The sequence below is a fragment of the Penicillium canescens genome, assembly GCF_028828765.1.
Source record: "Penicillium canescens strain IBT 15451 chromosome Unknown utg000006l_segment0_segment0, whole genome shotgun sequence".
Taxonomy (NCBI): Eukaryota; Fungi; Ascomycota; class Eurotiomycetes; order Eurotiales; family Aspergillaceae; genus Penicillium; species Penicillium canescens.
Window position 1 is genome coordinate 625,309 of NW_026703968.1, and position 14,698 is coordinate 640,006.

General features: G+C 50.0%; 6 protein-coding genes across 6 annotated transcripts; 3 read left to right on the top strand and 3 right to left on the bottom strand.

The window, feature by feature from the left end:
- Nucleotides 1–15: 15 nt before the first annotated feature.
- On the top strand, nucleotides 16–1,515 carry aspC (septin CDC12; the record flags this gene model as incomplete). Its single annotated transcript, XM_058517912.1, has 7 exons — nucleotides 16–57; nucleotides 116–129; nucleotides 196–238; nucleotides 307–469; nucleotides 525–835; nucleotides 888–1,396; nucleotides 1,446–1,515. The coding sequence occupies 7 exons, from the start codon at nucleotides 16–18 to the stop codon at nucleotides 1,513–1,515; spliced, it is 1,152 nt and encodes a 383-aa protein (XP_058368700.1).
- A 244-nt stretch (nucleotides 1,516–1,759) lies between these two features.
- N7446_009168 (WD40 repeat domain-containing protein) lies at nucleotides 1,760–3,038 on the top strand. Its single transcript, XM_058517913.1, has 4 exons — nucleotides 1,760–1,850; nucleotides 1,903–2,244; nucleotides 2,338–2,922; nucleotides 2,975–3,038. Exons 1-4 carry the CDS (start codon nucleotides 1,799–1,801, stop codon nucleotides 2,995–2,997), a joined length of 1,002 nt encoding a protein of 333 aa, XP_058368701.1. The 5' UTR covers nucleotides 1,760–1,798; the 3' UTR covers nucleotides 2,998–3,038.
- A 584-nt stretch (nucleotides 3,039–3,622) lies between these two features.
- Nucleotides 3,623–3,943, top strand: N7446_009169 (CAZyme family GH18; the record flags this gene model as incomplete). Its single annotated transcript, XM_058517914.1, has 1 exon — nucleotides 3,623–3,943. One exon carries the CDS (start codon nucleotides 3,623–3,625, stop codon nucleotides 3,941–3,943), a length of 321 nt encoding a protein of 106 aa, XP_058368702.1.
- Nucleotides 3,944–4,401: 458 nt separating this feature from the next.
- Nucleotides 4,402–4,887, bottom strand: N7446_009170 (uncharacterized protein; the record flags this gene model as incomplete). The annotated part of the gene is made up of 1 exon (XM_058517915.1): nucleotides 4,402–4,887. One exon carries the CDS (start codon nucleotides 4,885–4,887, stop codon nucleotides 4,402–4,404), a length of 486 nt encoding a protein of 161 aa, XP_058368703.1.
- Nucleotides 4,888–9,179: 4,292 nt separating this feature from the next.
- N7446_009171 (uncharacterized protein) lies at nucleotides 9,180–10,288 on the bottom strand (the record flags this gene model as incomplete). The annotated part of the gene is made up of 3 exons (XM_058517916.1): nucleotides 9,180–9,830; nucleotides 9,898–9,990; nucleotides 10,262–10,288. 3 exons carry the CDS (start codon nucleotides 10,286–10,288, stop codon nucleotides 9,180–9,182), a joined length of 771 nt encoding a protein of 256 aa, XP_058368704.1.
- Nucleotides 10,289–11,001: 713 nt separating this feature from the next.
- N7446_009172 (beta-galactosidase) lies at nucleotides 11,002–14,169 on the bottom strand (the record flags this gene model as incomplete). Its single annotated transcript, XM_058517917.1, has 1 exon — nucleotides 11,002–14,169. The coding sequence occupies one exon, from the start codon at nucleotides 14,167–14,169 to the stop codon at nucleotides 11,002–11,004; it is 3,168 nt and encodes a 1,055-aa protein (XP_058368705.1).
- Between the last annotated feature and the right edge of the window lie 529 nt (nucleotides 14,170–14,698).

Genomic DNA, 14,698 nt, shown 5'->3' on the forward strand with positions numbered 1-14,698 from the left:
TTAATTCCTTACACAATGTCCACAACAGAGACCGCTACGCCTATTGGCATTGCCAACGTGAGTGCCAGCAACCCCTATTCACTGATTGATAGCTAACAAGCCATTCTTGATGTAGCTCCCTAACCAGAGGTATGACATCGAGCGATAAATTGGGGATCACAGTGGAGGGAACAAGATTCTAATCAAGCGGTATAGGCACAAGATTGTCGCGAAGCGGGGTGCGGCCTTTACTATTATGGTGTGTTTGACACAGGATGATCGTCTACATGGACTCCGCGAGCCTGAAGCTAATGATTCGCTCGTCAGGTTGCTGGAGAATCGGGATTGGGAAAGACGACCTTCATCAACACCCTCTTCTCTACCACCATCAAGAACTATGCCGATCACAAGCGCCGCCATCAGAAGCAGGTTGACCGCACCGTGGAGATTGAGATTACCAAGGCCGAGCTCGAGGAGAAGTTCTTCAAGGGTAGGAGATGCACATGATTCGAGTCCGCGTTCCGGTAGCTGACTGCCAATTCTAGTCCGCCTCACCGTTATTGATACCCCTGGCTTCGGAGACTACGTGAACAACCGCGATTCGTGGCAGCCCATTATCGAGTTCCTGGATGACCAGCACGAGTCGTACATGCTCCAGGAGCAGCAGCCCCGCCGAACCGACAAGATTGACATGCGTGTGCACGCTTGTTTGTACTTCATCCGCCCCACCGGTCACACCCTGAAGCCTCTCGACATTGAGGTCATGAAGCGCCTGAGCTCCAGAGTCAACCTGATCCCCGTTGTTGCCAAGGCTGATACCTTGAGCCACGGCGATCTGGCCCGTTACAAGGAGAGAGTGAGTTGGACCGCACAAGGATGAAATTGGAGACATGGTTAACAGTCATCAGATTCGCGCTGTCATTGAGGCCCAGGGCATCAAGATCTACTCCCCTCCCGTCGAGGAGGACGACGAGCACGCCGCTTCCCACGCCCGCAGCCTCATGGCTGCCATGCCTTTCGCCGTTATCGGTTCCGAGAAGGATGTCAAGGCCAACGACGGCCGTGTTGTCAAGGGCCGTCAATACGCCTGGGGTGTTGCCGAGGTTGAGAACGAGGACCACTGTGATTTCAAGAAGCTCCGCTCAATTCTGATCCGCACTCACATGCTCGACCTTATTCACACCACCGAAGAATCGCACTACGAGGCCTACCGTGCCCAGCAGATGGAGACCCGCAAGTTCGGCGAGGCGCGACCACGCAAGCTCGACAACCCCAAGTTCAAGGAGGAAGAGGAGACCCTGCGCAAGCGCTTCACCGAACAGGTCAAGGTCGAGGAGCAGCGTTTCCGCCAGTGGGAGCAGAAGCTTATCTCCGAGCGCGATCGCCTCAACAAGGATCTCGAGGCCACCCATGCTGCGTATGTTTTGGATAGCTCACACGCAATAACAATTACTGACCGATCGCAGGATCAAATCCCTCGAGCAGGAGATCGAGGGTCTCCAGGGATCCAGCACCCGCAGCCACGGACGTCGTTAAGATGCATTTGTACCGGGCATCCCGGAAAAAGGGGAGTAGTAGAACCATGTTTTTTCTTCTCTTCGAGTACTTGTCTTGCTTGGGACCTTCTCGGGTTTCGTTTTCTTTGTTATATCCATTTACCGCTGGTAGCTAGCGATGGTGTGTCTACAACCTTGATAATAACTTCTGTATTCTGTAGCGTGGAAATACAGATTAATTCTTGTGAGCTGGTTCAGTAGTAGTGTTCCCGATATGTAAAGCTCCGAGCTCCAACCATTCCAACTTCTTCAATTCACTCGCCATGAGAACAGTCTTCCCAACCAGACCCGTCCACACTCTCAAAACACATAATGGTACCCAATCCCAATCCTACTCCGAATCAAAACTCTAACCAATCCAACCCAGGTCCGGTAAACGCAGTAACATTCTCCAGCTACCCAGGCACCTACATCCTAACAGGCTCCTCCGACCGAACCGTCCACCTGACGCGCGCAATCCCTAACACAAACAAAAAAAGCGATCCAATCGAAACAACCTCCCCAATCCAGAAATACGAGGCGCACGGCTACTCCGTCCTAGACATCGCCGTCGCAGCCGATAATGCCCGCTTCGCTAGCGTAGGCGGTGACCGCCAGGTCTTCCTGTGGGATGTTGAGCAGGGTATCACGACGAGACGGTGGTCAGGGCATAATAGTCGTATTGAGGCTGTGCAGTTTGCGGGGGAGGGGGATGGGGTTGTTGTTACTGGTATGGCTCCTATACTTCATTCCAACACTACCATCCTACTGAGGTCAAATCCAATCAGTCTATCACTACCCAACTAACAACACGATACCACAGGCAGCGCAGATACCACAATAAACCTCTGGGATACACGCGCCAACAGCCACAAACCAATCCAAACCCTCACAGAAGCAACTGACACCGTCTCAAGTCTACATGTACACATGGGATCGTACTCAATCGCAAGCGGGAGCTATGACGGCCACGCGCGGATCTATGACGTGCGCACGGGCAAGACGAGCGTTGATGTCCTTGCGCATCCAGTTACCAGTGTGAGGTGTTCTGCGGATGGGAATGCTTTGCTTGTTTCTACGCTTGATGGATATATCCGGATGTTGGATCGTGTTGATGGGGGGTTGTTGAAGGGATTTGGGGATGGGAATAAGGAGGAGAAGGGGAAGGGGGTTGGGCATAAGTATCGGAATACGGAGTTGAGGGTGAGGTCCGTGTTTGCGCAGGGTGATGCTGTTGTGTTGAGTGGGAGTGAGGCTGGTGGTGGTGGGGATGGGGCAGCGTCGTTTGCGTGGGATGTTATTAGTGGGGAGGTTATTGCTGCTGTTCCTATGGGGGAGAAGGTTAAGGCTGTTAGTTGTGTGGCGTGGAATGAGAAAGGTGGGGATTGGGCTGCTGGGTGTTCGGATGGTATGATCTTCGTCTCTGGTTTGTTGGGTTCTTTTGCTGACTTTTGTTATAGGCACTGTTCGAGTCTATGGCTGAATGGGTTCATGGTTAGGGAATGAACCATCTTCACTGGACTGTACAGCTTAGTCCTTCGTGAAGAGATTTCAACATCATCTATCCTCTGTGGTGGTGTGGTGTGGCTATATCGTCACCACCACTCAACTTGAGACTTTGACTGACTTGGCAAGTGGCTCTGCAGTAGCCCCAAGTCACTCTATTGACACCCCCAAGGCTGTGGTGGGGTTGATGATCTACAGTCTCGCAAATCAGCCGTTCCAATACTATGGCACATGTGGACCTCATTGTAGGCCCTAGAAGGTGACTACAGGACATGTAACCCCTGCCATTGTGACAATTGAGTATGGGTACGAGCCCTAACATATTATTAATGAGATATGAAATCAACTGCATTATGATTAAGCTCTTTATTACTTTTGAATTCGTGATTTAGATGAGAATTTGGTCTATAAGTTTACATATAGAATATGAGGACCTATGGAATTGACGCCGAAAATGACCACTTTTGACGCTAGAAACTGCCTTTCCAACTCATGATACTCTGGTTCTTCGTTGTTTCCTGATGGATTGTAAGCGCTGACTCACTGCAGACATTTGCCGTCTTCAATTATCAAAATGCGGCAAACACCTTGAGAGGCTCAATATGATCTACGAGGGAATTCGAGGAGAGTTAGATCTGGCTGCTGCAGAATGGTTTAAACTCCCAGGTAAAATGGTTGACCTTGGGGACTGTTGGGATCGCTTCTTCAGGCGCCAAAATGACGGAATGGCGAGTTTTGCAAGGGCGTTTGTCAAAAAAGCCATGGAAGAACTGGCTGCTAAATGGGTTGACGGTACGAGCAAGGATGAGATATGGCGCAGCAAAGTCAAACAGGTTGAGGAGATACTTGAAGCGTTGGGGAGCAAGATTGGCGAGATCTATAGCAATGGGTATGAAGCAGAGGTTGTAGCGTTCCCGACTTGAATGTTGGAATGAATTAATTTTTGACACACTGCCCAATGCTAATTACACCTTTATTGATTGGTACTCAGCACTGGCGTTTAAGATATTCCCGCTCAGTGATACTTGTTGTTCTTTTCTCTTCCTGATCCGGGGAAAAAAGAAACATATCCTTGGGTTGGACTCTGGCTGACTGGCCGTCTGTAAAAATCATATTCAAAGGTGTTTCCATACCCCAATCGCCCCACTCAACTTGTTTGTACTCCATATACTCGCAAGAGTCAGCGAAATTAAATAGACAATCTAGATGAACCCGGACCATGCCACGGTAGTGATTCTCATCTTCAGATTCTGGTTCATCTTCAGAAATTGATTCATCTTCGGAACGCGGTTCGATAAAGCTAGCGTCAACGACATTGACATGACCATTGCTCATACATAATAAATGGCGACCCTAGATCATATTGGGCAAGGTCGGGGACTCAGGGCTCGGCGCTAGCCAAAATCGACCGCACACAGCGATCATCTAACAAAAGAGGGTAGTGGAATGGAGGACAGGGACCGAATGCAGGGCGGCCATAGGTTTTAGCCCACGCTCTATGCCGGCTTCGAACCACCGCTTCTGACACCCCTTCCAAGGTAGGGTCTTCAAAAATCACATTTCCATAACCTTCGCGAACGAGTTCAATAAGCGTACGCCCTAACCAGGTCCATTCACCCTCTTTATCTGCTAGGCCAGCTAGACAGGCCTGGTCGAGCTTTTCAATAGCCCTAGCCCAGTCTTCATCGGACGTGTTGGCATAGGAGGTACGATAGATAGCCCAGCCCCATGGCCAGCCTCCAGGGTTTAGATTGGAAATCCAAAAATGGCGGGACAGAATCTGAATCTGACATTTCAGGATGTCGCTTACGTCGCTCAGTAAAAGTCTCTTCAGGTGGGAAGTCGGATAAGCGTAAGGGTGTACCATGAGTTGGTATAGAAGATACCAGGTGGACGTTGGTTCAAGGTATGCTCTAGGTAGCGAAATAATCTTAGTTGAGAAGGGAGAAGATTCTCTTTGTGTCTCGCTTAGCGCCTATGCGTGAAGTGCTAAGAGTAAGGTCATGACAGTGCCAACAGGGGTATTCTGCCAGGCAGAAAATCTGTAAGCCGCCTTAATCAACCTTCTAAGGTTAGAGTAAGTGTCGGAAAAAGAGGTGCCATTACATTACTAGCTTGCTAGGTTTTACAGCACGTTCTCAGCACTAGATCTTGACATTTCCCAGGGGACTCCCATAGGACTAAATTTCGGTCCCATGGGAGTGGGTCTGGCGGGACTAGACCCCTGTGGGAATTCCCGTGGGAGTAAAATACTAGAAAATACGTATGTTTAACGACTGGTTTTACTACTTTAAACTAGGTAATTTTATATAAACTAAAGTAATATCTATATAGTATAGCGATATATATATATATATCTTATACTATTAAGGTAGAATATAGTATTTTAAAAAGATAAATAAAAAAAATACGTGATTTATATAGAAAGTCGTAGTAGTCTCTACAACTCAAATATATATAGGGGATCGGTAATTACACCCCCCCGTCAGTAATTACACCCCCCTGCCTGAATTTGGCCTGAATTTGGCCTAATTGCCCTACAAACCAGGCATCTATTGACCGCTTTTGTCACCGCTTCATCCTCGAACTTTTATTTATTGCTACCTACTACCCTGCATGTATATTACACCTTAGGTACCTCCAATTACTATGTAAATCTCTAGTAAAAATAGGTCACTCCTGTTCCATCGTAGTACCCAATTAGGAATTCAAAATAATTGTTGTTTACACCTTTAAACCTCCTATTTTACTACCCATTTCTCTCGCGTTTTTCACCCATTTCTCTCACATTTCACTCTCTTTTACGATGGCTTCCTCACAGCCTGATTCGCCGTCCGATTCTGAGCCTGAAGCTATTCCCGAGTCCCCGCCGACGATGCCAAGCCTCCATGACGCGACGCCAAGCCTCTATAACGCGACGCCAAGCCTCCGTACATTCCCCCCTACCTCCTCTCGATACGCATTACGATACGCCAGAGCACGGAATCACCACGATCAATGCTTTAGGGCGTCAATATGGCTATGCAGTCTCAATTCTCCGCTCAAAACGTACTAAGAAAGGGGTCATGAAGACCGTCCGACTGTGTTGTGACCGAGGTCGTCCGATACGAAAGCGACCTGATAGACCTCCGGAGCGCCAGACTACGACACTTGCCAATAACTGTCCCTTCAGTATAGCTCTACGGCTAGATCTAGAGACAGGGAATGGTCCCTCACGGTGGAGGATGCGTCGCATAACCATACGCCATCTCCTCTTTCAACCCACCCAATTCAGCGAAGCCTAGAGCTTTCTACGGTATCAGATAGCGTCAAAAAGCAGCTTGAGCAAGGCCTTCCTACCCGTCAGGTCCTTCATAGTCTTCGAAAGGACAATCCAGAGACTTGCCTTAATGCCCAGGACATCTACAACTTCCGGAAGAAGCTTCATGCTGAATTCCTTGCCGGCCGTACTCCGCTTCAAGCTCTATTGATAGAGCTTCCAAAGGATGGCGAATGGATCTTCAAGTATGAAGTTGACGATGAGAATCATGTTACAGCCCTCTTCTGTATGCATAAGACGAGTATAGCATTACTTAAGACAAATTCATGGGTTATTTCAATGGATTGTACCTACAAAACTAACCGGTACGGCCTTCCAATGCTCGATATCGTCGGCTTCACTGCTACGGGCTCAACCTTTTACGTTAGCTTCGCCTTCATAAAAGACGAGAAGGATGGTAGCTACGAAGTCATTTTAAGCTGTCTTGCAGAGGCTTACGAAGCTCTCGGCCTTCAAGCACCTCAGACCATCCTTACCGATAAGGAGCAGGCGCTAATGAATGCTGTGAAGGTTGTCTTCCCTTCTACAAAGCATATGATCTGTCTATGGCATATCAACATGAATATCTTGAAGAAAGCACGTCCGCTACTCGCTGAGCAGCTCGCAAAAGCTCGGCAAGAGACTGAAGTATCACTAAATGCTTCCTCAGCTTCCTCACGGACGAAGGCAGAGAGAGACCGAGAGCTTCGAGAAATGGTTAGTGAAGCATGGAAGAAGATGCTACAGCGGTGGATTCGTGTTGTCTACGCTATCACTACGGAAGAGAGACAGGAGAGATAGAGACAGCTTCAAGAATGCTACAAAGAGCCGATTTTTGAGCCTTTACTCGAGTATCTACAGAGTGAATGGCTTGACGACTGCCCTGAGTATTTCCTTCATGAATACACATCCGAATACCTTCATCTCAATGAGATTTCGACCTCTCGGACCGAGGGAGCTCACTGGCTGCTTAAGCAGGACCTTCAAGTCTCGACCAATGATCTACTAGTTGTTCTTCGCACCTTTGAGAACGCTGTAAAGCTTCAATTCGATAAGGTCACGGCTAAGATCGAGAATGAGAAGGTAAGAAGGTCTACGAATCTCTGGCGTCTATTCAAATTGGTAGATAGACGGGTTTCATTGCAAGCAATCAAGCTTACGAAGGCTGTCTACAACTATTACCTACCGGAAGCAGAGGATAAGCCGCCGATTCCTCCACTTTGCCGCTGTAATTCGAAGAATACGGCGGGGTTTTCATGCATTCATCTTATCATGCAGTACGAAGAAGAGGAGAAGAGCTTTGAGCCTGAGTTATTTCATCAACACTGGCATTTGTACAGTGTATTTGCACCTCCTATTAACCCGCTACTCCTACTCCAGGATCCTCTCCAAGTACGCCGGCGAGGGCGCCCCCGAGGCGCTAGGAACTTCATCGGCGGTGGCGAAAGCACCCAAGCAAGCACCCAAGACACCTCTACCCAGCGAGACCCCTCCGGCTTCGAGCTCATGCTATCTCAGGAAGGTGGACGCGGCCGTGGACGCGGCCGAGGACGTGGCAGAGGACGTGGACGTGGCAGAGGACGTGGAGGGATACAACAGGCATCGCAGGGAGATAACGGGGTGGGAATAGCTTCATCTATGGCCCAGGAAGCTCAACAAGCTTCTCAGGAAGGTAGACGGGGCCGTGACCGTGGCCGAGGACGCGGCAGAGGACGTGGAGGGACACAACAGGCATCGCAGGGGGTGGGAATGGCTTCATGTACGGCCCAGGAAGCTCATACGGCATCGCCAGCGAGCAATCCTACTTCGCCGAGCGTGGGAATAGCTTCATGTACGGCCCAGCGCGAGGATTCCTGGCCCGACCGGCTCAGGAAGCGTCGCGGAGCTCCATAAATGGCTGATACAATGCAAATTACTCAATTTCTTCACTATTCTCATGCAAATTTTTAAAGAATCCAACGTAAAATGGTGGCCGGCCGCTGCATGGGCCAATTCCTTCATTTCTGCAGTGTTTTTGAAATCAGCTTCTATTTCCTAATTGGGACTAGCGCTATGCAGTTGGCATGGTGGTTGGTAGAGTACGAAAGAGACTTCATTTAACTAGGGGGCTGCATAGTAAATGTAAGTACCTCAAGTTTGTGGTGGCAGAAATATGTCCGGCAGAAAGAAATGGAGGCCTGGAAATTCAGGCAGGGGGGTGTAATTACTGACGGGGGGGTGTAATTACCGATCCCCTATATATATAGGAACAAGGAACAACCTACTAATATAAATTTTAAAACCTAATATACCACTTATTAATAAGTTATTAATACTTGTTATAGACTTTTTATAGTATATAGAATAAATTATAGACCCTTAATATAGATAGGAAATTTTTTACTCCCATAGACGCCCATGGGAAATGTCAGGGTCTAAGGGGATCGAAGGCTAAATCGGGCATGTGTTTATTCTCACAAGGCTATCAAGGATGTAAATCTAAAGACTTAAATCATAGGCGATTGCAGAACTATAGCTAAAGCCTGATAATATATAACCTAAAACTGAAGTCTACACATATGAGACTACGTACTAGGGCTCGGTAGACACAGAGCCCGAGGCCTAGCAAATTCTAAGACTGCGGTTTTAAGACCTGCCAGTGCCATCAGACCGCCCACTGGCGTCCCTACGATTTCAAGACCTACACAGCCCGTGTATGAAATATTCATTCCATTTGACGATACACAGCCAACTCTGGCACCTCGGAGTATCGGGAAGCACCAAAGACACCGCGCCCATCATTCCTAGGTAACCATATCTCTGTTCTTCATGTACAATAGAACATGTTTATAGGAGGTTCCATAGGAGCGTCCAGGAATCTACTACTCCCACCCATCCCCTCCCCCCAAGTAAAACTCCACATCTTCATCCTCCTCATCCGCAATCTCCGACAAAGGCTGCCCCTCCTGCCAACTCACCGCAATCTGCGCCGTCTCCTTAGCCCGCTCACGCACCCAGCCTTCCTCACAGGCCTTCCGATCTGCAACAAGAACCAGCGCACTCTGTGCCCGATCACTCTCCGCCAGCTCCTCGGCACGCTCCTCTCCCATAAAATGCCGCCAATCGTCATCCGACATCCCCTCAAAGAGCTCGGGGCAGTGCATCAGCGCCGCAACCAGATATCCCGGTACAGACCCAGGACGGCCGGCCGCAACGCCCCCGATCACATCCCGGCCCCGCTGGGCATCCGCGCTCAGTTCCTCCCGGTCCTCGAAGACGAACTCCTCGGGGATGCAGGAAACGTGGTAGTTCTCGCGGCCCTGCTGTAGGATTTGCTTCCGGAGTCGGGAGTACGCCGTGTCTGCGGCTTCTTGGCTCGTCTTATCTGTAGGATCGCCGAACCAGGTCCGGATCCATAGCGTGGTGGAGAGCATGCTGCTGAGGGCGCGATCCTCCTCCGAAAGGAGGTCTTGCGGTACCCCCGCGGGGATATGATCAATGATTGGGTCTGCAAACGTGGCGAGGGCATAGTCCTGGGGTTTGTTGGTTAGTGGGTGGAGATCGTTGAATGAATGAATGGGTAGGTGGGTAGATAGATACGTTTCGCCCGTATTTTCCTAGCGCGATCCATTTCTCGACAAGGATTCTTTTCTGCTCGTTTTGGGAGAGCGGAGACGCCGCGTCCCAGTTTGCCTAGGCAGTTGGAGAGCTAGGCATGCTCAGGCAGCTGGCCCCATGAAAGAACGGGTCTTAGTCCGAACTGGCTCTCTTGCGTATATATTGGACCTTCACTTGCAACCTTTCCCCAGTATCGTCACCAATAATCTTAGCACAGTATTAGCAATCATTCACGTCATCTGGATATGCCGCACTCACAATATAGAGACTCGTGCTCTTGGTTTCGTTACTAACTGTGCTGCGGCTCAACTCAGAGTATGGGCCAACCCCGTCCATACTCACATACCAAGGACCTACCGTCAGAAGTGGACATTGACTCCCGCCAACTGCCCTAAACTATTACTGTTCTGCACCAAGCTAGCGCTGTTAGTCATCCTCCGGTCCTGATATTAGCGCTCGACTTCAATAGTTGTTCACCCCGTTCCTACTCGCAACCAAAATGACGCCGAAATGGCTCCCCTCTACAGTCAAATCCTGACCCCCTACCTTTTCGCCTAGCCTGGTTGGGCGCCAATAACATGCTTCATCTACCCTCTCTTTCGGTGTCTGTCAGAACCCCGACCTGCCAGGTGCCTGGGAATGCCTGGGATTTATAGGGTCAAGCCTCAGGCCGCGTAGTGCGCATAAGCAAGGCCATAATGACCCTGTATCTCGCTTCCTATATTAGATAAGCGCACTACGTATTTATTAGTGTCGCTGGCCTCCCCATAGAAGACTAGCAATTGATCTCTCACTATAACCTACAATATCTATTACCCGAAATCATCCTACTATCTAGGACCTCGCAGGGTCCTAACTTTATACCAGAAAAGCATAATGATTTAGGTATAAACTAGAACAGATGTAAGGAAGAATATTTTATTCTAATAACCGGGCTGCTTTATAATCAAAAATGTACAAAAGCTAGGACGGGTCAGGTCTAAATTGGGGTTTACTGGGGCACTAGGATTAGGTCTTTATATATATAAGATTTGATAACTATATCATGCTACTCATGCCTGTGGAATTACCCTAACTATCCCCCATCTAAAGCAGCCTCAACGCCACTGTGAAGTCAAATGGCTGAGCATATAAACGATGCGCCTCGAACGGTGGTGGCCCACACGAGCCCGATCCCAGGCCATGGTGCATAGCGTCCAGATGCAGGAGCAACTCATCGCTCTCTCTCAGCTCATGCGGATGTCTTGCTCGGTCAAGTTCTTGTGGGGTGTGCCGTCGTGCTGTGAAGTTAAACAGCCCTTGTGCCATGCGCACCTCGAGAATTGGCGTGCCATTTACACCATCCCCATTTTGGAGCTGCACCCATCGGACGTCACCTCTGCTACCATTCTCCTGCGGTACTTCATACGGCACGTGTAATTTGTCCACGCTTGCTGAGTGTAATCCAACCCAAGACGCCTCCTTCTTGTCGCGATACCCTTCCCCAGGACCTCGTCCAAACCATTCGACGTGGTTGTATAGCTTGGGCAACGCGAGGTCAAGTCCAATTCGTGGAAGGACTCCAGGTGCCGGGGAGGAGATATCACGGTGCTCCATATCGCCTCTCACTCGGATGGAGATAATGCTGAGAGACGCAGAGACGACATGCTCTAGTGTTGCGCGAACAGCCCACGAAAGAGAGGGTGGGCCAACGCGCACCTCGGTGGTTACGGTGACGTTCCCTTTTGTGTTCTTGTCCGCATCGTTATCCTGGCTCCAAGTAACATTGATGACTGACGAGCGTGTCCAGTCGAGCATGCAGCGCAGCCACTCGGCGCCGTCGCCACCGAATCCGAGATCATTGGATGTCATGGCGCGGTAAATGCCCAACTCCGGACCATGCAACACAGCGACGCCCGCCTCGTCTGTCCATTTGAAGCCGCCGCGGACAAGATCAAACGTGACTTGCGCGTTGCGTACGGGGGATGAGATGGTTAGCCTGCCACCAGCTGCTTTAACTACAGGGGTATCCACAACCCCGTTTTTGGTCACAAACTGCCAGGAACGGTCTAGGATAAGACCCGACGATGCAGCGATGGGGATTTGAGCCCAGGCTACTTCGTGGTCTTTGGGAGCCCAGCTGGTTCCGCTTTTCAGCCTGAAACTGAGATTTACCCACTGATCATGCGATGAATTGTCGCTGAGAGAGGAAAGACACTCCGCAGGCAACTCGAATTCTTCAGTCGAGCCAGGGGAAACGTGTGGAAGAGCTAGGTGCCTCGACTCGGTAGGCTTTTGGTCCGCGACTGTGATGCTCCAGGAACATGACAGATGAGAAATGTCTGAGAAGAAGTAATGACTGCGGAGGGATATCTTTCCCGTCTTTGAATTGAAACCCTCCACTGTTACGGGCTCGCACACCTTTTTGTATTCAGCTGCCCCGGGGTTCGGCGTGTGGTCAGAGAAAAGGAGGCCATCCATGATGAAATCGGCATCGTTCAGTTTGTCACCAAAGTCGCCGCCATATCCGTAATATGGTATTCCATCTCCAGTCTTGGTAAGTAAACCATGGTTGGCCCACTGCCAGATAAAACCCCCTTGTAGGAGCTTTTCGCTTCGAAAAATGTCTATGTATTCTTTCAGGCTCCCTGGACCGTTGCCCATAGCATGGGCATACTCGCATAATATGAGTGGGCGGTCCGCTTTTTCGGTGACATGGTTCCTCAACTCCTCCAAAGTGCAATACATTGAGCTGTAGAAGTCTGCTGTGACGGCATTTCGGTCGGCCTCGTAGTGAACCAGTCGGGTAGGGTCGTGCTTTTTAACCCAGTGGTACATGGCAGCAAGATTCCTGCCGTAAAAAGCCTCGTTGCCAAGGGACCAGATGATAGAGCACGTCGAGTTCTTGAACCGCTCTACAAGCTGCACCGCACGATCCACATATGCCTTCTCCCAGGCCGGGTTGTCAGACGTCCACTGTTTGGACTCATCATAGACCTTCTCCCGGAAATCGACCCTGCCGAGCGTCGAACCCGTTGCAGCCAATTTTTGGCGTTCGGGCTTGTAGAACCCGTGACACTCGAGATCTGCCTCATTGATAACATAAAAGCCGAGTTCGTCCGCCACTTCGTACATACGGGGATCGTTGGGGTAGTGGGACGTGCGAATAGAATTGACATTGTGACGCTTCATAGTCACCAGGTCTTGACGCATGAACTCGTAAGGAACCGCACGACCTAAGGTTGGATGGTGCTCATGCCTATTGACACCGTAGAAGATGACTGGTTGCTTGTTGACCAGGATATTCCCATCGTGCACCTCGACGCGCCGGATGCCGATGCGTTGCGGGATCACCTGGTTACCACAGGAAAGGAGGATAGTGTAGAGGACGGGCTGTTCCGCGGACCAGAGCCTCAGCTGAGCACCGCTGACTTCGACGTGGACTTGAGAAGTGCCTTCTCCTTGAGCTAGGAGCTTGCCATCAGGACCGAGCAGCTTGAGATTGAACGACTCGGCAGCCCCATGATGATCAACCTGCACTGTGACCCCGGCACAGCTCAAGCTGTCGTCTATGGAAGTGGTGACGGTAAAGTCGCTGATCCCTCCAAGCGGAAATGAAATGAGATAGACATCCCGAAAAATGCCCGAAAGCCACCACTGGTCCTGGTCCTCGATGTAAGTTCCGTCACAGAACTTGTATACCCGGACAGCCACTGTATTTACCGAACCATCATCGGGATGCAGAAAGCTAGCGATATCAAACTCGGCGGCGTTACGACTTCCTTGACTATAACCGACATCTTTGCCGTTGACCCAGACGTGGAAAGAGCTGTCGACGCCTTCGAAGCGCAATCTGACAGAGTGGGTGTCCGGAGTCCATTGCCGAGGCACGGTAAATTTTCGAAAGTATGAGCCCGTCTCATTTTCCAAGGGCACGTTTGGCGGATCAACTGAGAATGGATAGCTCACATTGGTGTACTGCGGGCTGCCATGACCCTGTAGCTGCCACATGCCAGGTACTGTGATATCGTCCCAGGTGCTCGGATCAGTAACATCCCAATCGGGGGCCTCCACGGGGGACAGGTCGTGGTGAAACTTCCATGTTCCGTTTAGACTGTGGTAGAGTGTACTTTTTCGGGGGTCAAAGGTAAGGGCGGTTGATTCATCTTCATAGTTGTAGAAGTGAGCTCGGGCGTTGAGTCGATTGCGTTGGAGGACGTCGAGATTATTCCAATCAGGTTGAGGTTGTAGGAGGGCCATCTCAGATGAAAGCATTCTTGTATCAATTTTGGTAGGAAGTGAGGTGGAAGAGGGAGCAGAGAGGTTTCGTACTAATTCCAATTCAGCCATCCCTGGTCATTTTATAAGGTACGACGGCCAAGCTCCGAGCGAGCGGTTTCCGCCATGTTTTCCCGCAGCATGTGGGAATAACCCCATAAGGGATAGATCGGAACCCTCCCCCTGCACTCACGGAGTAACAATGACCGAGACCCTCTTCCGGCGTCTCGTATCATAGGCGCCGGCCGATCTAAGGTTCAAGGTCAGCTCATGCCAAATAGGCAATTGATAGCCCTACTAACCTGTGATTCAGGTGCTACTAGGCTATGGCTTGTACTACGGTTGACATCACCAAGAAGAGCAGGCAGAATGTCATGAATTTCACCTTGTCGATAAGTAGTAAGTTGTTCAAAATCTACGCACAACTTCGAATTTACTTTGTGCATATTTTCGATGAGACTGCTAGCAGCTTTTCTGTATACAATACAACTATAACACATTTCGTCAAGAACCAGCAGTAAAGTAC

What these genes read in the sequence shown, in the direction of transcription:
- N7446_009168 (XM_058517913.1), top strand. Translation starts at nt 1,799, where the DNA reads ATGAGAACAGTCTTCCCAACCAGACCCGTCCACACTCTCAAAACACAT. An exon ending in GGATGGGGTTGTTGTTACTG is followed by an intron (nt 2,245 to 2,337) that starts GTATGGCTCCTA and finishes ACGATACCACAG; the next exon opens with GCAGCGCAGATACCACAATA. An exon ending in GGCTGCTGGGTGTTCGGATG is followed by an intron (nt 2,923 to 2,974) that starts GTATGATCTTCG and finishes CTTTTGTTATAG; the next exon opens with GCACTGTTCGAGTCTATGGC.